Here is a 20373-nt window from a genome sequence, read left to right on the forward strand (position 1 = left end):
GATAGATAGATAGATAGATAGATAGACAGACAGATAGATAGATAGATAGATAGAACGATAGATAGATAGATAGATAGATAGATAGATAGATAGATAGATAGATAGATAGACAGACAGATAGATAGAACGATAGATAGATAGATAGATATAGATAGATAGATAGAACGATAGATAGAACGATAGATAGATAGAACGATAGATAGATAGAACGATAGATAGAACGATAGATAGATAGAACGATAGATAGATAGATAGATAGATAGATAGATAGATAGATAGATAGATAGATAGATAGATAGATAGATAGATAGTGTTGAGGCACTTCTCCTTTATAAAAAGTGACAGTTTGTGGGTCATTTACTGCTCTTGTGAAACGTCTAAAATTTAAAACAGACAGGAAGTAGGAAGAGGAGTGAAGAAACATCTGGGAACGTCTCTTCAAATCTTATTTCTTCTCGATCATCTGGATTTAGTTCTGTCTGAGAAGCTGCTTGACTCAGAGTGTGAGTTTAGAGTTGGAGAGTTGTATTTATTTTATGTTTTTCTATGAATGTAAAGTGTTTAATCATCATATTGCTGAAAAAAGAGACAGTTTTCATTGTGCAACGAGTTCAGTTTCACTACAGCTGAGTGAAAATCTGACAGTTCATAGATGCTGTTGTATTAAATAGTTGAACAGCAGTGAGATCGATGATGAAATAAACACATTAACTCCTCCACACACCTGCAGCAGCGGGAAGGCCACGCCCTCTTCGTACGCCTCTTCACCATCGGCTCCACCTTCGAACACCGACCGAGACGTCACGGCAACGACCACCGCACGATCAGCATCTTTCTGCAGAAGAAACACAGGACATGAGTTATATACGTATAGTGATAGGAAATGTAAATCATATTATTGGATATTGATTATTGAGTCATTCCATAATGTGACAGTGAAGGTGAAATGAGCATCAGTACAGTTTCATCTTGTCTTGACCTACAAAAACACATCAAATATGTTTATATGTTTTTTTTTAGTTATTGTGTGTCGATAAAAACAAGTTTCTTATGTGCTGATAATATTTTTGTTTTATATTATCAGATAAATGTGGTGAAGTCAAGACTTTTAGGTTTAATTGTAGTAGAGTATAAAGTACCAGAAATTGGAAATACAGAACTAGCATGGACATGGATTTTTTTGTTTATTTATGTGTTTCATTCATTGAAGAAATAAAATAAAGAGTTTAACCAGAGACCTTCTATTTGGTTTGACACAAAAAAAAATAATGCAACTTCTGAATGAAAGGGGGCAGAAAAGCAAACTGACCTTTTAGACATCATTATAAAACATTTTAACTTCTGTTTTCTAACTCATAAAGATATTAAAATATAATTCTGCTTCGTTTTCTCTCAGTCTTTGCAGAAACTGACCTGAATTTCAGCCTCTTATTCATCGATCCGGATCTCCACTAGAAAACGTGCAAGTTCACATTTACGTCACTAATCTGCGACAGAAGTGTCACAGGTAAATAAATGATTATGGGTGTTTAGAAATAATTAGGTCCCGCTCCTCAAATCGGCGTACATTATATAATCTATGCATTTATATTTTAATATTTTAATCACTTTCTAATCTCTCCCGGTCTGATGGAACTTGTGCAAGATGAATCAGTTTGGATTTTAGTGCAACGTGTGGCTGCATGGATTTTATTTCTGTGCCGAATTGAACATAAGTCACTCACGTCTCAAACTATGAGCTTTAATTGATGTTTGCTTCAAAAAAGAACATTATTATACTTAAAATCATGATTATTTAAACGGAGTCTGGTGCACAACTCTGATAAACAGCCTCACTCCTCTGGTTTCTGTCGGAGTTCTTCTGCAGATGTGTGAAATTCAGATCTCTCGTTGTGTTTGTGGGTGTGAGACAGCCCATAATAACCTGCCTCAGCCCCAGGTGAGTCTCTCTTAACTTACCTGCTTCACGTCCGTGTTCTGCACCGTGGAAACCATGTCAGCTGCGGCGCCTTCACGGCCTCGACAGGTTAAAGTTTCTTTATCTTTACCTGTTCACGGACACAACGACCCCGTCACCACAGCAACAACAACAGCAGCAGCAGCAGCAACTGTCTGTCAAAGTTCCCCCAGAAACACTCAACTCTTTAGTTCACTTCCGCTTTTCTGACGTGTGTGACGTAGCCGACCGCTTTAATGCTGCGTTCAAGACAACTCGGAACTGGGAACTCTTCCCCGACCTCCTACTTGAAAACGTGAAATTGAACGCCACCTCACCACCTCATGTCGGAGCTTCATCCATCCACTCGGGGGAAAAAATCTAGTCCGTTTTCTCCGAGAATCAGTTGTCTTCTTCACAAAAATAAACAGTTGGAGATATTTTGGACAGTAGAGAATCATCACAACAAGGGAAAAAGTGTTTGTTTGTGTGGCGGGGAGAGCTAGGCGCTCTGCGATCGGATTGTAATGTCTTTCCAGGATGTTCCACAGTTAGGCTATCTGAGGTGAGTGACTACATGCAAAAACACAAAGTTTATACTGTTTATTTTTTTCGACTAAGAGCACAGTGGCCCCTAACTTAAAATTTTAGGAGCGCAAGCAGAAAATTTAGGGGTGCACACCGAAATCGACTTGCAAAGTAAATTTTCACATTTCCTCTAATTTTCACTGCATTACTGATAAATACTGCATAAATGCAGAAACTATAATGTTTTAAATTCACATTTTATTGTGAAATAGTTTAAATATTGAAATTATAAAGTTAATGTTTAGGCTACACTGACCAATAACAGAACAAGTAGACACACTACTTGTGGTAAACTCATCCTAGAACCCCCCCACCCCCACCCCCCACCTTGGGGGATAAGGTGCCTGTGTAGGCCAGTCCTAAAAAAAAAAAGGTCTTCAACATGAGTTCATGTTTGTTTTATATTTTATTGTATCAGCTTGAAACCATACAACCATGTGTCGTCAAACAGGAATGTGCACGGCCAATCAAATCCCAAACCATCCATGAACCAATCAATGATCACTAATAAACGAAAATGAAGTCCTGAGTGTTAATTGGCTCCAGTTTCCAAGAAACAGCAGTTAGGTAATAATTATAGAAATACATAATAAAAAACAATCAGTCTCAAAGTGAAGATAAATTTAAATCTACAAACGTTATGAACTCAGCGTCATAGTAACAGAAAAAATCATTAGCTGGTAGGATTAGTCGCTGATGGTTTTTGCGCTGCTCTACATCAGCAGGAAATGCACATTACATATAAAACTGATTCAAATTGTTTCATTTAAAGCAGAAGTAAGTGATCCGGTCGTTTTGGCTAATGCTGCGTTCCAGGCAGGCTTTTGAAACCGTAAATTACAGCTTCAAGTCACAACTTACGACTTTGTAGCGTCCCAGGCAACCCACTCGTGTTTTTCCGACCTGTTTTACCTGTGAAAGTCACTATAACGGCCACTCGTAACTTCTGACCCGTGAACTCGTACCAGATCGAACTGGTACAACTTCACAGGTTGGAAAAACACGAGTTACGAGTTTCCTTGAACGCACCATAACAGTCCTCGTCCCTACGTCACCACATTCACGGCGTCCCTTGGCTGCACACCGCTGCACACACAGCCGTTCTCTCTCCTCATTGGATAAAAACTGTAGGATACGATAAATGTTTTCTCCTCGGCTCAGAGCAGAGCAGAGGGACTGACAGACCCGTGTTTCAGTCCAAACACTCTATGTAAGTGATTGCTGTCGGAAGATAGAACTATTTAAGACTTATATTAACACAAATATATCACTTACTTCTGCTTTAATTCAGTAAAACCACAAAGAAAAATAAATCACATGTAATTCATTATATTCAGCGTCTCTACAACATTATGTTTGTTTCCAGTTGTGTTTATTGTTGTGTCTGTTTACCTGTGACCAGCTCACAAACAGCCTGTAAAGTTGAACATGAACAGTGAATTTGTTTAAAATGTGTTTTTCTCCTCAGTGACGCTGGCGGCTCAGAGACTTTTAGCTTGGTGATATTAGGCCTCGTCCTTCATCAGCAGCTGAGTAAAAGTCACCATGGTTTTTGTCCTGTAATAATCGACGCTTCCATCTTTAAAGGAAGAGGAAGAAGTTTACAAGAATCATTGAGAAGAGTTTAAAAAATCAACTGATTTAATCCATGAATGTGAAAACGTGAGTGAGAGACAGAGACAGACATGTAGAGACTGAACTGTCTGTTCAACAGTGAGAAGGTTTCTGTGACAGGAGGAGACTCTGATTCACTCAACACAGAGACACTGAGGAACCAGACGACCAGAGTCCAAACCCAGGATACAGAGGTTGAGTGAAGGTGGTGTTGAAGGTGTAGAGGTGGATCAGTGAGTCAGAGGAGACTCTGTAGAAGGACAGAGAGCCAGCAGGACAGTCCACATACACTGCTACTCTGTCAGAGACAGAGGAGGAGGAGGAGGAGGAGGAGGAGGAGGAGGAGGAGGAGGAGGAGGAGGAGGAGGAGGAGGAGGAGGAGATGTCTGTCTGACTGCCATTGTGCCAGACGTAGTAACGACCATCAGAGCACTCCAGACTCCAGGACTGATCGTTCCATCCAAACAAACAGTCATCACTGTCTCCTTTCCTGCTGATTCCTCTGTAACTCACTGATATATCAACGTCTCCTCTCCACTCGACCTCCCAGTAGCAGCGACCAGTCAGACCAGTTGAACACAGCAGCTGAGGCCACTGGTCAAATCTGTCTGGATGATCAGGATATGACTGATCCTCCCACACACGTGTCGCCTTCCTGTCGTTGTCAGACAGTTTGATCTTTGTGTTCACTGTGTTTGTGTCGATTGTGAGTCGACAGGAATCTGATGGAGAGAACAAGACACAGCTGCAGTTATTGATCATGTGATCAGTTATTGACAGTTTGATGAAGACTCATGACGTCAGTGATGTGACAGTGTGAAGATGGTTCAATGTGCTGCTCAAAGTTTAGTTAGTTTAGTTTAGTTTATTTATTTATTTCATTCATTTATCGAGCATAAAAACAAAAAATAAAATAAACAATGACAATACTGTAACTCTTGAATGAAAGGGGGCAGAAAGAAGCAAATTTATATTGTCTACCCCTTGTTACAAAGAATTAATACACAAATTAGATAGTACCTACATCCAAGCAAAGAAGAAATGGAAGAAGAAGAAGAAAAACATCAACAAACAACGTTTACAACAAAAGGGACATAAAATAAATTGAGCGGCTGCAGCCCAGCTACTCATCATCTTAATACATTTCTATTAAGTGTTGACATGCTACATGCAGTATAGACACATATATAAATTTACTATCACATGCGCACATATACACATAAATACATAAACACCAATATCTGTATAGAAATCCATACAAACAAAAATGTTCACACATACATGTACACACGCAGACACTTATGCACATGTGTGTGTATACACCTTTACGTGTGGTTTTATTACATTTACACCAGGTCATATTTCTGAATCATGTTATTTTTAACAGTTTTTTTTTAAATAACCTAAGTAAAAATAAAGTAAAAAACACACTTACACTTGCACCTCATCAGTCCTGGGGTCAAGAATTGGGCTCCAGCAGGCTGCACCCTGAAAGGAGGAGGGGGGTCAGAGCAGCACGTTCTCTGTCAGCATGCACACATGGACATTACATGGCTCTCACACACACACTGTTTTATCACTGTGTTCACATGGAGGCTGGTATGTATGGATGAACACTGAGTACAGAGAAGAAGCAGCTGGAGTCTTTATCTAGTGATGATACAGAGCAGGAGGAGACGAGGAGGAAACACTTCATCATGTGTTTTCTCCATGTGATGTCACTGCAGTGTGAGACACACACTTTCACTCTAACTGCACAATGATGAAGACTCAACGGGTGGCACTAACCAGCGAGTGCAGCTGTGAACAGTGGATGGTTTCAGTGTTTGATGAAGAGGGAAACACACTCAACACGTTTGTTAGAGCTCAGTGAACGAGTGAGTTTAGTGAGAAACAAAGTCAAAAGTCCCAGCTCCTTTCCTCAGACTTCTCTCTGAAGCCACGCCTTCACCTTTACGCAGACGTGGGTGAAGACTCTGATCGCGCACGCGAGAGAGTGAGAGCATAGGCGGCCTTACCTATGTTTCAACCGTTTCAATTGAAATGGGCCCCAGCCACCAGGGGGGCCCCCAGCTGCCAGCCACCAAGTAAAAGACAGTACAATAATTCATCACTAAGGTTTCACCTTAAAGCAGAAGTAAGTGGTCCGGTCGTTTTCGCTAATGCTGCGTTCCAGGCAGGCTTTTGAAATCGTAAATTACAGCTTCAAGTCAGAACTTACGACTTTGTAGCGTTCCAGGCAACCCACTCGTGTTTTTCCGACCTGTTTTACCGGTGAAAGTCACTATAACGGCCACTCGTAACTTCCGACCCGTGAACTCGTACCAGATCGAACTGGTACGACTTCTCGGTCGGAAAAATACGAGTTTCCTTGAACGCACCATAACAGTCCTCGTCCCTACGTCACCACATTCACGGCGTTCCTTGGCTGCACACACAGCCCTGCATGCTGTTCTCTCTCCTCATTGGATAAAAACTGTAGGATACGATAAATGTTTTCTCCTCGGCTCAGAGCAGAGCAGAGGGACTGACAGACCCGTGTTTCAGTCCAAACACTCTATGTAAGTGATTGCTGTCGGAAGATATAACTATTTAAGACTTAGCCTATATTAACACAAATATATCACTTACTTCTGCTTTAACATACACACACAGGCCTACATCCACCACACACTCAAACAGCTCTGTCCACCGTGCGGTCACACACTCGACCCCTGATCCGCTCTACAACCACTGCATCATGCCACACCGCAACGGTACTAATCGCTCCTAATTAACTCATTGAGTGCTGCGCTCCTTTCCAAAGTTGTACCGGCAATTTAGACAATTTTTGACGATTTTTGTAGAGCCATAGTGTATTCTATATTATTGCCACCAAGACATACTGGCCACAAACTTCTACGTGCGTCCATTCCTGAGAAAAGTCAAGCTAAACATGGCTGGGTTTCACCAAAATCCCTCCTTTTTTTCTAGAAAAGGAGATAGAGCGTCTTTTATGAAAGCTGCTCTGTTTGTGTCTGTCGCTCTTCTGACACTCGCATTTCTGGATCAAAGGGCTCGTATAAGATAAATATATACAACAATGGTTGTTCTATTCACAAAACCACCATCGGGGGCGGGGGGGGCGCCACTAAACAACAATAACACAGACGCACCGTGCCGTGTCACAGCCTCTCGCTGCGGAACGTGACGCCTGGTTCACACTGGACGCGAAAGCGCCGTGACGCGGAGCGGCCGCGGAAATCCCTCCAGTTCACACCAGACGCTGATTTCTCCGCGGCGGTCGCGAGCGCCTCTGCTCCTCAGCTGTTGTTTACTCACATTCAGAGCTGTGTTTTTTACATCATGGATAAGTAAATAACCTCATATAATTATAACACCATGTGCTGTGGGTCAAACAACTCCCTCTACTTCACTTCCAAGATTAATTTCACGTCGTCCTTCACTTTACAACAACTCGTCTCTGCCTCCTCTCTCTTTCCCTGTTTGTTTGTGTGTTTTGACCCCCCGCCCCCCTGCAGCCAGCCCACTCCGTGTCTCCCTATCCTGTGTGTGTCTGTGTGTGTGTTTTCATCTCTCTTGTTCTCTGTTGAGAGTCTGACAAATATAAATACGGTCGCATTTGTCAATCGCTGTATTTTATTTTGAAAATTGACCGGATTCTCTCGTTGTTTCATGTGTGACTTCCTGCCAAGATTGATGCGATTGCTCGCGGCTCGCGCACAAAATAGAACAGACGCCGAAACAATAAATGCACGGCGCGAGCAATCGCGTCGCGTCTGGTCTGAACTACAGAACCTGTTAACTTGGCCGCCGAAGGGACGCGGTCTCCGTTCCGCGGCTATTCGCGGCGCTTCGGCGTCCGGTGTGAACCCGGCGTGAAGGGTCTGTCAGCCACAGCAGGTCGGGAACACCGGTCCCGCCGGTGGTCGCGGTCCTTCTGTGGTACGGGTCAGTGATGCCGGTCTACTTTGGCCCAGAGACCATCAGATTTTACCGCGGGAGGACTTTGGGGAGGACACGGTGTTGCTCCAGATGAAGACCGGGTGGGACTGTCAAGGTCAAGGTCAAGGTCAAGTTTATTTATATAGCACCTTGAGCCAAAGTGCTTTACAGTTAAAACTATTTCAATTACAGTTTAAACATCAGATAAAAACACAATAATAAAAGCACAATAAATAAAATAAACATCGGATAAAACATTGGATAAAAGCACAACATACAATAAAACTGTAATGATAAAACAATCGGTCAAGGGTTAAAAGCCAGGGAGAAGAGGTGGGTTTTCAATAGAGATTTAAAATGTACTAAGTTTGGAGCTGTTCTGATTGGGAATGGCAGGCTATTCCAGAGTTTAGGAGCGGCGACCGCAAAAGCTCGATCGCCTCTTGTTTTTAATCTTGACTTTGGTATGCTGAGGAGGAATTGGTCAGCTGACCGTGATGTTCTACATAGAGTGTGGGGAACAAGCAGGTCACTTAAATAAAGGGGAGCCAAGCCATTCATGGCTTTGAAAGTCAACAATAAAATTTTAAAATGTATCCTCTGGCATACAGGAAGCCAGTGGAGAGACCTCAACACTGGGGTTATATGCTCAGTTCTCCTAGTACTTGTTAAAAGGCGAGCGGCCGCATTTTGGACTAGCTGGAGACGCTGGATAGAGGACTGGTCTAGGCCCACATACAGGGCATTGCAGTAGTCCAGCCGGTTGGTAATAAAGGCATGCACCACTTTCTCTAAGTCGCCCGGGGGAATGTAGGCTTTTATTTTGCTTATTAATCTCAATTGAAAGAAGCTTGAGCTGACCACAGATGAAATTTGTTTTCTAAATTTAAAAGAGTTATCGAGGTGCACTCCCAGACTTTTCACAGAGTTAGGCATATTTGAGGAGATTGGCCCGAGGATGGGTTCATCCCCCAATGACAGCGGGGAGCCAAACACAATAAATTCAGTCTTGCTCTCATTTAATTTTAAAAAGTTTGATGACAGCCACAACTTGACTTCATTCAGACAATCAAGCAGAGGTTGCAATGCACCTTTGCTTTTAATTTTAACGGGCATGTATATCTGAACATCATCAGCAAAGCAATGGAACGAGACATTATGCTTTTTAAATATAGAACCTAGGGGCAACATATATAATGAAAATAGGGTGGGGCCCAGAACCGAACCCTGGGGGACACCACATACGAGCTGGGCATGTCCAGATGAGTAATCTCCCAGGCGAATTGAAAAAGTCCTGTCGGCTGAGAGCTTCCTGTTCGGCTCTGAGCTGCTGCAGCCTCGCGGGTGAGAGCAGAGTAGCTGCTGCATCCACATGCAGAACTCCGTTTGCAGAAGCCGAGTTATGATGAAAACTTCCAGATCATGAGCTGTCATGAATTTTGATCGTCATCTATTTCAGTTCTGCTCGTCGTAGAGTCCCCAAATTTACACATCAGGTGTGTTAAAGTGTCTATTTTCATAATTTAAAAAAAAAACAAAAAACTTAAAATCTTGTTTTTGGCACTCAACGCATGGGAACGAAAAATGAGAAATTGTGGTTGGCACTCAACGAGTTAATAATACGGCAGGAAATATCAATAACAACGTAGGCTTACCTTTGAAAACGGCCCGCAAACTATCAATAGACCCTCGTTTTCCTTCTCCCAGTATTATTCCTTTTCTCTTAGCGTTTCTAATGTCCTTTTGTTTTTCCTGCTTTCCTCCTGACGTGCGCCCAGTTGCGTAACCTGATGATTGATGTCTTTCAATCACTTCCCTCCTCTTTTCTTTTTTTTTTTCTCGGGTTAAAATGCCTCCAAACAGGCGATCTATGAGTACGTCCTAACTTAACAGAGAAGTAAAACACAGAGAGAGCACAACTAAAATGTGATATTATTCGCAGCTTATTTTAATAATGGAGGAGACAGCTGTCTGTCTGCTGCTCCAGCACCGCAGCACCTGTAGACGTCTGTCTGTCCGCATGTCTCGTCCTTTGCTTGTCCGTGGTCGTGGTGCTGAAATAACGCGGAGCACTATTTGCTCTCATTACTTTTGTTGCCAATTTAAATTCTGAATATTGTTAAAGCATGTAGTTTTTGATTGTGTTAAGATTCCTATTCATGTCTGAAAATTTTTTTTTGCTTTTTGATGAAAACCAACTTCAGTCCTCAATTTTTCTGCTAAGTCCTGGTTTCTTTCCCTGATAGTGATTTTAACACTGTGCGTACCTGGGATGTATGGATAATGCGTTTACTGCGTCCTTTCAGGGTTTAAAGCATCAGAGACACGTGGGCACGTAGCTGGCAAATAATTTTATGTTTAACAGGGTAGGGCCTCATATGAAATATTGAAACGGGCCCCCAGATGTCTAAGGCCGCCACTGAGTGAGAGAGACGGCAGCTTGATTGGGCGTAGGCAGAACCAGACATGAAGGCATCTGATCGGTTTTTCCTTTTCGGGGCGAAAAGCATGGATTGGTCAGAGTTTTGTCAGTCCTGCAGCTGCCACAGAGGTCTGATTTTGGTTCCTTTTTCTGAATAGATAATGTATTGACTACTCTCAGGATAGAAGGACCATTTCACCCAGTATAACAAAAAGTGTTTCTGAACATGATTACCAACCATAACTTTAAACCAGCAGCAGCTGAAATGTTTCCTCATCAACTCTTTAATAAAGTCTGATCAAAACATCTTGAGAGACTCAGAGCACAGCTGCCAACATCTGGTTTCATCATTGAGATCTCTTCTACTGAATATGACACAGTGAGTCATGATGAGACACTGAAGTCATGAGGAGAAACTCCTGATCCCAGTAGTTCATCACTGTGACTGATGGAAGCTGCACAGCTCATGTTTGAAACACCCAGAGATTTTGGCTTCAGTATAAACTGTGTTGGGACGAGTCAGACTGTGACAGAGGACGTCAGTGGAGTGGGCGGAGCTTCACTGTGGCCTACACCACCTCTGGATATGGTCTGAGTGATCAGATCTGATGTTGTCAATGCATCAATCACCTGAGACAGATGTTAATACCAGGTGTGACCAGGTGAACGGGGCCATAGAAAATGTTCCAGCTCCTCCTCCTCTATCAGACAGCGTGTGTGGCTGCAGCAGCCTCTCCTTACCTGAGAGAGTCCAGTTTCCAGTCTGGATCCTCCAGTCCAGCAGACAGCAGCTTCACTCCTGAGGCTCCTGGATGGTTGGAGCTCAGGTCCAGCTCTCTCAGATGGGAGGGGTTGGAGCTCAGAGCTGAGGCCAGAGAAGCACAGCCTTCCTCTGTGACCAGACATCCTGACAGACTGAACACACACAACAACACACAGGAAACCACTGTCAACACCTGGAGGTGTGTTCAAGTGTCATCAGATAAACAGCTGGATGGATCCTCACCTGAGAGTCTCCAGTCTACAGTGTGGACTCTCCAGTCCATCAGACAGCAGCTTCACTCCTGAGTCCTGCAGGTTGTTGTTACTCAGGTCCAGGTGTCTCAGACTAGAGGACTGGGAGCTGAGGACTGAGGACAGAGCTTCACAGCTTCTCTCTGAGAGGTTACAGCTGCTCAGTCTGAAGAGATGATCATGAGGAATTAAAGAAGAAAGGGATTTATTTTCTGTCCTGTTGAAAAGACAGAAGTGTTTTTATACAATGATGAATAAATCCAACTATCTGTACACTTACAGAGCTTTGTTGGAGGCTTTGACCACTGGCAGCAGCCTCAGAAGAGCCTTCTCTGAAGCAGAGTATTTCCTCAAGTCAAACTCGTCCAGATCTTCTTCTGATGACAGTAAGATGAAGCCCAGAGCCGACCACTGAGCAGGAGACAGTTTATCTGTGGAGAGACGTCCTGATCTCAGGGACTCTTGGATCTCCCCCACTAGAGAATGATCATTCAGTTCATTCAGACAGTGGAACAGGTTGATGCTTTTCTCTGCAGAGGGAGTCTCTTCAATCTTCTTCTTGATGTACTGAACTGCTTTCTTACAGGACCGTGTGTTACTTCCTGTCTGAGTCATCAGACCTCGTAGGAGAGTCTGATTGGTCTTCAGTGAAAGACCCAAGAGGAAGCGGAGGAACAAGTCCAGGTGTCCATTTGGACTCTGTAAGGCCTCGTCCACAGCGCTCTGGTAGAAAGGTGTAGATGTGTCTTCAAACACTTGAAACCACTGAGATGTTATTTGTTGTTGTGACATCAGGTTGAGTCCAGAGTTGATGAAGGTCAGGTGGACATGAAGAGCAGCCAGAAACTCCTGAACACTCAGATGGACGAAGCAGAACACCTTGTCCTGGTACAGGCCACTCTCCTCTTTAAAGATCTGTGTGAACACTCCTGAGTACACTGAGGCTGCTCTGATATCGATGCCACACTCTGTCAGGTCTGATTCATAGAAGATCAGGTTTCCTTTCTGCAGCTGCTCAAAAGCCAGTTTTCCCAGAGACTCAATCATCTTCCTGCTCTCTGGACTCCAGTGTGGATCTGTCTCAGCTCCTCCATCATACTTGACCTTCTTCACTTTTAGATTAACCACCAGGAAGTGGATGTACATCTCAGTCAGGGTCTTGGGCAGCTCTCCTCCCTCTCTGGTCTTCAACAGCTCCTCCAGAACTGTAGCAGTGATCCAGCAGAAGACTGGGATGTGGCACATGATGTGGAGGCTTCGTGATGTCTTGATGTGGGAGATGATCTCTCTGGCCTGCTCCTCATCTCTGAACCTCTTCCTGAAGTACTCCTCCTTCTGTGGGTCAGTGAACCCTCTGACCTCTGTCACCATGTCAACACACTCAGGAGGGATCTGATTGGCTGCTGCAGGTCGTGTGGTTATCCAGAGGCGAGCAGAGGGAAGCAGTTTCCCCCTGATGAGGTTGATCAGCAGCACGTCCACTGAGGTGGACTCTGTCACATCAGTCAGGATCTCAGTGTTGTGGAAGTCCAGAGGAAGTCGACACTCGTCCAGACCGTCAAAGATGAAGACGACCTGGAACTGACCAAACCTGCAGATTCCTGCTTCTTTGGTTTCAGAGAAGAAGTGATGAACAAGTTCCACCAAGCTGAACTTTTTCTCTTTCAGCACATTCAGCTCTCTGAAGGTGAAGGGAAATGTGAAGTGTATGTCCTGGTTGGTTTTGTCTTCAGCCCAGTCCAGAGTGAACTTCTGTGTTAAGAGTGTTTTCCCAATGCCAGCCACTCCCTTTGTCATCACTGTTCTGATTGGTCGGTCTCTTCCTGGTGGAGCTTTAAAGATGTCTTCTTGTCTGATGGTTGTTTCTGGTCTGTCTGGTTTCCTTGAAGCTGTTTCAATCTGTCTGACCTCATGTTCATCATTGACCCCTCCAGCCCCTCCCTCAGTGATGTAGAGCTCTGTGTAGATCTGGTTCAGAAGGGTTTGGTTTCCTGCTTTAGAGATCCCCTCAAACACACACTGGAACTTCTTCTTCAGGTCAGATTTGAGTTTACGTCGACAAACTGGAGCAAAATGTTCTGAATGAAAACACAAGAAATCAGACCAATAAGAAAATATAACATGATAATTCCTCTAATAATGACTATATGAATATGTTTCCCTCCATATGTTGATGTCAGTGAACGTCTCATTTGTCCATCATGTTTAATCTTTACAGAAATCCTCTTACTGCTCTGCAGACGCTCAGCTAGCTCCTCCTGCTTCCTGCTCCTCAGGAGCTTCACTGTGATCTTCACTAATGCCTCTCTGATGCTCCTCTGCTCTTCATCCTCACCATCCACCACCTCCTCATCCTCCCTCTGACTCCCTGAGCATTCTGGGTAATCTGGACTCAGAAGCTTGTGGATCTTCTTCAGCTCGTTCTTCACAAAAGTGACCATGTTCTCCTCCAGCAGCTGGAACAGAAACTCTATGAGTGACAGCATCAAACTAAAACCTGACAGACTGACAATCCACTGGTGTCAAAGTGCAGCATGGAGATGATTGTGAACACAACAGATGTAACAGCAGCTGTTGGACATGTACCCACCATAAACATGGAGTCCAGGTGTGTTTGATGCTGCTGGGCAGACTGACCACTGGGAACCTCTGAGCTCTCCTGGTCCACTCTGTGGAGGAATCAGTGTCAAGTGAACAACAGTACAGAGAGATAATACAAGATGGACTTTATATGTCCCCTGAGGACGTTCACAACAGAGACACTTTGATTTCAGACCTGGTCCAACAACACGTCATACAAACTGGTTCATTTCTACAATAACCTGAATCTGAGTGTCAGTTACAGCTTACATCTGATCAGCTGATCCACGTCCTCCTTTAAAGTTAATGAACCCGTCCATTGACCAGTCGCTCTTTAAAGACAGACAGCTGGGTTCAGGAGAGTCTGGTCTCTGCTGCTGGATCCTGAAACAACAACACAACTGATGTTAAATATTTTAGGTACATGGAACATGAATACAGAAAAGTTTTGCAGTTTTATGCAACCTGGCTGAATATTTGTCAGATTTCTACAGACCCCGGATGACGATAACAGAACGAGTTTCGCGGCAGATAATGTGTTATTTAGAGGCAGCACTTTCTGGGCCCCGATCATCCCACAATATGGCTATAAGCAACTCCTGAATGGACCTAACTATTGTCCAAAGGAGTCCTCATGACACCAAAGTTACATGGGTGAGTAAATGACCTTATTTTATGCCAGAAATAAGGTCCAGGTTGTAAAAAATGGCACTTGTCCTTTAACATGTGGATGTTCAGACAGGGACTCTTTACTGCAGCTGGACAATGTCAATGTGTGTCTAAGTTGTAACTCTTTTTGACTCCACAGCAAGAACGTTCAACAGAGACTCAAAAGCTTTGAAATTTAGTTTTGTCTTACATCTGATCAGCTGATCCACGTCCTTCTTCAAAGTTAATGAACCCGTCCTTAGACATGTTGCTCTTGAAAGACAGACAGCTGGGTTCAGGAGAGTCTGGTCTCTGCTGCTGGATCCTGAAACAACAACACAACTGATAAATGTGCAGGTTGGAGAAAAACTGATGAAAAATATCTTCAGTCTTTTTATAAACACATCAACTGAGTCTTTCTGACTGTTTTAAATTCTAACCTTTCAACAGATCCCTTCAGGTTGAGTTGATGACCACCGTCGCTCATGGACACACAGCTGGATCCAGGTCCAGGTCCAGCAGGTTGATACTGAGCACTGGGAACCTCTGAGCTCTCCTGGTCCACTCTGTGGAGGAATCAGTGTCAAGTCAACATCAGTACAGAGAGATAATACAAGAGGGACTTTATATGTCCCCTGAGGACGTTCACAACAGATGGAGACACTTTGATTTCAGACCTGGTCCAACAACACGTCGTAAAAACTGGTTCATTTCTACAATAACCTGAGTCTGACTGTCAGTACAGCTTACATCTGATCAGCTGATCCACGTCCTCCTTTAAAGTTAATGACCTCATCCAAAGACAGACAGCTGGGTTCAGGAGAGTCTGGTCTCTGCTGCTGGATCCTGAAACAACAACACAACTGATGTGAAATAGTTTAGATTTATTTATTTATTTATTTGTTTATATATAAATAAATAAATAAATAAATAAATACATACATGGAACATGAATACAGAAAAGTTTTGCAATTTCATGCAACCTGGCTGAATATTTGTCAGTTTTCTACAGACCCCGGATGACGATAACAGAACGAGTTTCACGGCAGATAATGTGTTATTTAGAGTCTGCATTCTTGGTGCCCCGATCACTCACACTATATGGCTATAAGCAACTCTTGAATGGACCTAAATATCGTCCAAAGTAACACCAGTTACATGGGTGAGTGAATGACCTTATTTTATGCCAGAAATAAGGTCCAGGCTGTAAAAAATGGCACTTGTCCTTTAACATGTGGATGTTCAGGTAGAGACTGGTGTGTGTCTGAGTTATAACTCTGATTTTATGGAGAATCCTTAAAATTTGACTCCACAGGAAGAACGTTTAACAGAGACTCAAAAGCTTTGAAATGTAGTTTTGTCTTACATCTGATCAGCTGATCCATGTCCTCCTTTAAAGTTAATGTACCGTTCAGGTGACCTGAAACAACACAAATGTGCATGTTGGAGAAAATCTGATGAAAATTATCTTCTATCTTTTAATAAACACAACAACTGACTTTTAGAGAGAAAAGTCTGACAGTTTTAATTCTGACCTTTGACCTCTGGTCTGGCCCTGATGTCCCCCACACAGAGTGGTTTTAGAGGGAGGGGCTCCCTCCTCTCTGTCCTCACACTGATCCATGCTGCTGAGGTCACATCCACATCAGCTCACACACACTTTGTAGCTTCACCTGCAGAGGAAACACACATCATTCATGTGCACAGCAGCTCACATGTCCATCATGTCTCCAGCTGCTCCTCCACTGATTGGCTCTTCTTCTCTGCTTCATATCAGTGTCAGCTGAATGCAGTCACACAGCAGTGAGGAAGAGGAAGCTGCCATCAGCTGCTGTACTTCTACTATCAGTCCACTAGATGGCGTCATGAAGCTGCAGATCTGAGTGGAGAGACTGGTGTGTTTACTGCAGTTTATTTCTCCCACTGAACTATAAAGGTTTAAAATTTGACACAGTAGAAGAACTTGTGACTCATGTTTCTATGTTGCACCAGCTGTATGGCCTAGGTCACTACTGCCTTTTTGTGCACTGTTTTTGTCTGAAAGCATGTTGTGGGCAAAATAAAATCATTTTCATTGCATAAAAAAGAGTTTCTATTAAACCATCCACGGGGAAAACCCGAAGAAGAGTGGAGGGACTGCAGGTGTTCACACGTTAGGCACCTTAGCTACGTGAAGAACTTTGAATGCAAAGTTTGTCCCGGTGTAGGTAGTAAACTTATAGCTTCATTATCACAACATTCAGTCATTTCACTCACTCGAAATTCAGAGAGAGAAAAAGACTCTTCATCGTCTTCTCCATCAAATGTCAGAAAACACAGACAAATAATATGTTCAAGTTCGTGTCAGTCTGAGGCCACGTCTTCAAATGTTTCGTTTTATTATGGCAATAATCAAAGAGACAAAAATATTCAGTTTACAAAAGAAAACCAGGAAATCTTCAGTGTTTGAGGCTGAAAACTGAAGATTTCTGCTTGAAAAATGTTGAACTGTTGCAGCTCTAAAAGGTTATTCAGAACAATATTAATGATTTGTGTCCAATAATCAATAACCCAGAGTGTTTGCTGTGTGTAACCACAGATATGAATAGTTGAATAGCTGGAAAGTGACCAGTAGCTTCACCTGTCAGGTACATGAGCTGCAGTACAAGCAGGAAGTAGCTCAACAAGGAAATACTCAAGGGAAGTACAAATACCTCACAACTGCACTGCACTAAATGTACTCAGTTACTGTGAAGAACCTGATGCTGAACATTGATCAATACCAGAAAATCAATAATCAGTAAAGTCTCCTGATAACAACATGAGGTGTTCAGTATTGATCTGTGATAGGCAGTATTAGTATCATTAGTGATACGCAGTATTGGTCGATGATCAATCAATCAATCAGGCTTTATTTGTATAGCACCTTTTCATGCCCACGACAGCTCAAAGTGCTTTACATGATAAAAACAAGGAACACGGGGGACACATATTGGGAGACACGCACTGCCCTACAAAGCAAAAAGGCAGTAACTACGCAGAGTTCTGAACTGAGAAAAATGACTTTAAAGTTATCCTGTTGTCCAGCCTAAGTAGTTGTAGGTAGATTATTGGACATGAGGCAGTTTTGTTACTTTGTATTAGCTTATTCTTTGTACATATTAATTCTCATATTTGATTTGATGTTTTACCCCTGTTTTGCAGTTACTGTATTCTTGCTTTGTATTACTTGCCAAAACTGTGGCACCATACCAAGCAAAAAGGCAGTAACTGCAGATTCTTCAAAAACTATTCTGTCACAACTTGTGCTCTAGGTGTGTTACATACAATGTATTTGGACTAATCGGAAACGTTTGTTTCCCTGAACATGGTTATACCAAACCCAAAGTAGTCTGACCATTTTAGGCCAATATTTTCCACCCGGAAATTCTGGTGCTGAAATTGCTGCTTAAAGTGTCTCACATTCCTAAGCTGTATCAAGGCCCAAATTAGGACAATTTATTTTGAATAGTAGGCTACCACATTCTTATGTGTGAATATTAGATTAATGTGTATCTGGGTGTGTTTATGTTTATCTAATGTATCGCCTATATCTACAACAAATCACATTAACTTTAAAGCACTGTCAACTTCACTTTGAAGCAATATAGGCAAGTTAGGCTAACTCCAATTCAACAGGGCAGAACTAAATAACTTTGATTGAGTAATGATAATGAGGAAATATTGGAAATCATAAATATATTTATTTTTATATTCAGAAGAGGAAACCGGGGTATGGGAAACATGGAAACAGTAACTTCACTCTGCGGCAACACGGTTGTTTTTATGTTAAGTAAAACAAAGCAAAAGTACAGTAACTGACAGAGTAATGGTAGTTACTGCCTTCTTGCTTTGTTTCACTAGGGCTTTTTGCAGTTACTGTAAAAACGACTACCATTTTTCTCCAAAACGACAAACATTTGAGATAAGATATTTTGTCACATAACAAAGGATGCCTTGAATGTCATGAAAATGATAATAACTCACTTACTGCCTTTTTGCTTTGTAGGGCAGGGCACTACATTCACATACTGCACGCATTCACAGAAGAATTTTAAAACACTGGAAGTTATCGAGAAAACGCCATCTAACAGTCTGAATTAATTAGTGATAGGCCGGTACAGCCCATGTTGATCAGCGATCAAACATTTTAACTTTTACCTTACCTTAACAGGTGAAAAAGAACTGCGACGAAAAACGCTGGCTCAAAAGTGAAAGTAAACTTTAAACAGGCAGTGGGGGAGGGGAGGAGGTCACATGATCTGAGTGGAGAGACTGGTGTTTTTACTGCTGTTTATTTCTCCCACTTTAAAATATTACACAGTAGAAGAACTGTGAAGTACAGACTCAATGTTCTACGTTGTACCAGACAGCTGCATTGTATACAGTAGAGTATACAATGCAGAGTAGTATAACCCACTAATGAGCTGCCTCATATAGGATACTGTGCAAGGTCACTGCTGTTTTTTGTGCCCTGCTTTTGTCTGAAAGCATGTTGTGGGCAAAATCAAATCATTTTCATTGCATTAAAAAAAAAATCCCATTAAACCATCCACGGGGAAAACACGAAAAAGAGTGGAGAGGAGGGACTGCAGGTGTTTACAGGTGAGGCACCTAAGCTGCGTGAAGCAATTTGAATATGAATTTGAAAGTTTGTCTCGGTGTAGGTAGTAAATGTTTTGGTTATTTATTCTTTTATTATTATAATTATTTATTTTTATTTCATGTAGCCTACTTTAACGTCTTTTTTTTTTGTTATTCTGGCGTGGTGCGTCTCTTTGAACGCTTTGAAGTCGGAAATCGGAGTTTTCAACCGGGACTGTCTGAATTCCGAGTCGTCTCGAACGCAGCATGAGAACGCGACGTCATTGCGTCACATCCTCGTTCGGGGCTACGTGCCGTGCGTCGCTGTCCCCGCCCACCGCGGGTGATTATTGTGTGTGTGTGGTGTCAGCAAAGACGGTTTATAAACCAAGACCTTTCATGAGAGTCAGCTTCCTGTATGCATGTCACGTGGGCTTCTGCACGGCCACGCCCCTTTAGAGAGACCAGAGGCAGCTTGGAGTGTATTGATTCCTATGGGACAATTTAATGTGAACACCGATTATGGTCGGGCCTTTCTCCCCACGGTCACTGAACCAAATTTTGAACTCATTTTTCACAAGCCACATCTCTTCTGAACAGTTTGACACCAAAATGGTAATTTTCAGACGGAGAGATCCGGAGAAAATCCACTTTGTTCCAGACCTGCCTCTGTCTCTACGACACACTCTCGCGAGATTTGGCACCGATCTCCATGGCAACGTCAAACAAACGGCCGCGAACTCCCGTGAAAATGATTTAAATTATTTTTGTCATGCTAAATATTACTGTTAGTAGTGTAAATATTTAATGTTATCATAAGAAAATATAAATATCTCACTTTCATCTACCTACAAATTGTATAAATCCACACACACGATCACAGACGAGGTGGGGTGACGGTTGGCCACGCCCACTTAGAGAGACAGGAAGTGTATACCATTTCATATCATTGGAGCAGCCGCTCATGAAGTATCTTTCCATTTATTGAATATCTTTGGTGTCAGGTAGTGAAACACGGTCTCTC

General features: G+C 42.6%; 4 protein-coding genes across 5 annotated transcripts in view; 2 read left to right on the forward strand and 2 right to left on the reverse strand.

Moving 5' to 3' along the window:
• The window catches only part of LOC310987206 (cytosolic 5'-nucleotidase 1A-like), a gene marked incomplete at its 3' end in the record, with an annotated part of 11256 nt that extends 9158 nt beyond the window's left edge, over nt 1–2098 (reverse strand). Inside the window, exons 1-2 of the mRNA XM_083973398.1 lie at nt 1960–2098; nt 725–835 (exon numbers count right to left, since the gene is read on the reverse strand). Of these exons, the coding sequence (XP_083829524.1) occupies nt 725–835; nt 1960–1995 (147 nt within the window). The 5' untranslated portion in view covers nt 1996–2098. The remainder of the gene's footprint in view (nt 1–724; nt 836–1959) is intronic.
• Nucleotides 1–20373, forward strand: part of LOC310987545 (uncharacterized protein) — a gene marked incomplete at both ends in the record, with an annotated part of 181470 nt that overhangs the window by 130949 nt on the left and 30148 nt on the right. The window lies entirely within an intron of this gene.
• The window catches only part of LOC310987618 (GRAM domain-containing protein 4-like), a 54668-nt gene that overhangs the window by 27189 nt on the left and 7106 nt on the right, over nt 1–20373 (forward strand). The gene's annotated exons all lie outside the window — the stretch shown is intronic.
• On the reverse strand, nt 3869–18988 carry LOC310987207 (protein NLRC3-like). Its single transcript, XM_083973399.1, has 10 exons — nt 18932–18988; nt 16283–16420; nt 14322–14331; nt 14110–14181; nt 13750–13975; nt 11800–13597; nt 11512–11685; nt 11247–11420; nt 5574–5626; nt 3869–4860 (listed from the first exon to the last, which is right to left on the reverse strand). Exons 2-10 carry the CDS (start codon nt 16369–16371, stop codon nt 4277–4279), a joined length of 3180 nt encoding a protein of 1059 aa, XP_083829525.1. The 5' UTR covers nt 16372–16420; nt 18932–18988; the 3' UTR covers nt 3869–4276.

This window comes from Trachurus trachurus (genome assembly GCF_905171665.1).
Source record: "Trachurus trachurus genome assembly, chromosome: 6".
Taxonomy (NCBI): Eukaryota; Metazoa; Chordata; class Actinopteri; order Carangiformes; family Carangidae; genus Trachurus; species Trachurus trachurus.

Excerpts from the sequence above, each read along its gene's own strand:
- LOC310987207 (XM_083973399.1), bottom strand. The coding sequence starts at position 16,371 with ATGGATCAGTGTGAGGACAGAGAGGAGGGAGCCCCTCCCTCTAAAACC. Across the intron at positions 13,598-13,749 it reads AGCTGAGCGTCTGCAGAGCA|AACATTTTGCTCCAGTTTGT; the intron begins GTAAGAGGATTT and ends GTTTTCATTCAG. Across the intron at positions 4,861-5,573 it reads AGGACTGATGAGGTGCAAGT|ATTCCTGTCGACTCACAATC; the intron begins GTAAGTGTGTTT and ends TCTCTCCATCAG.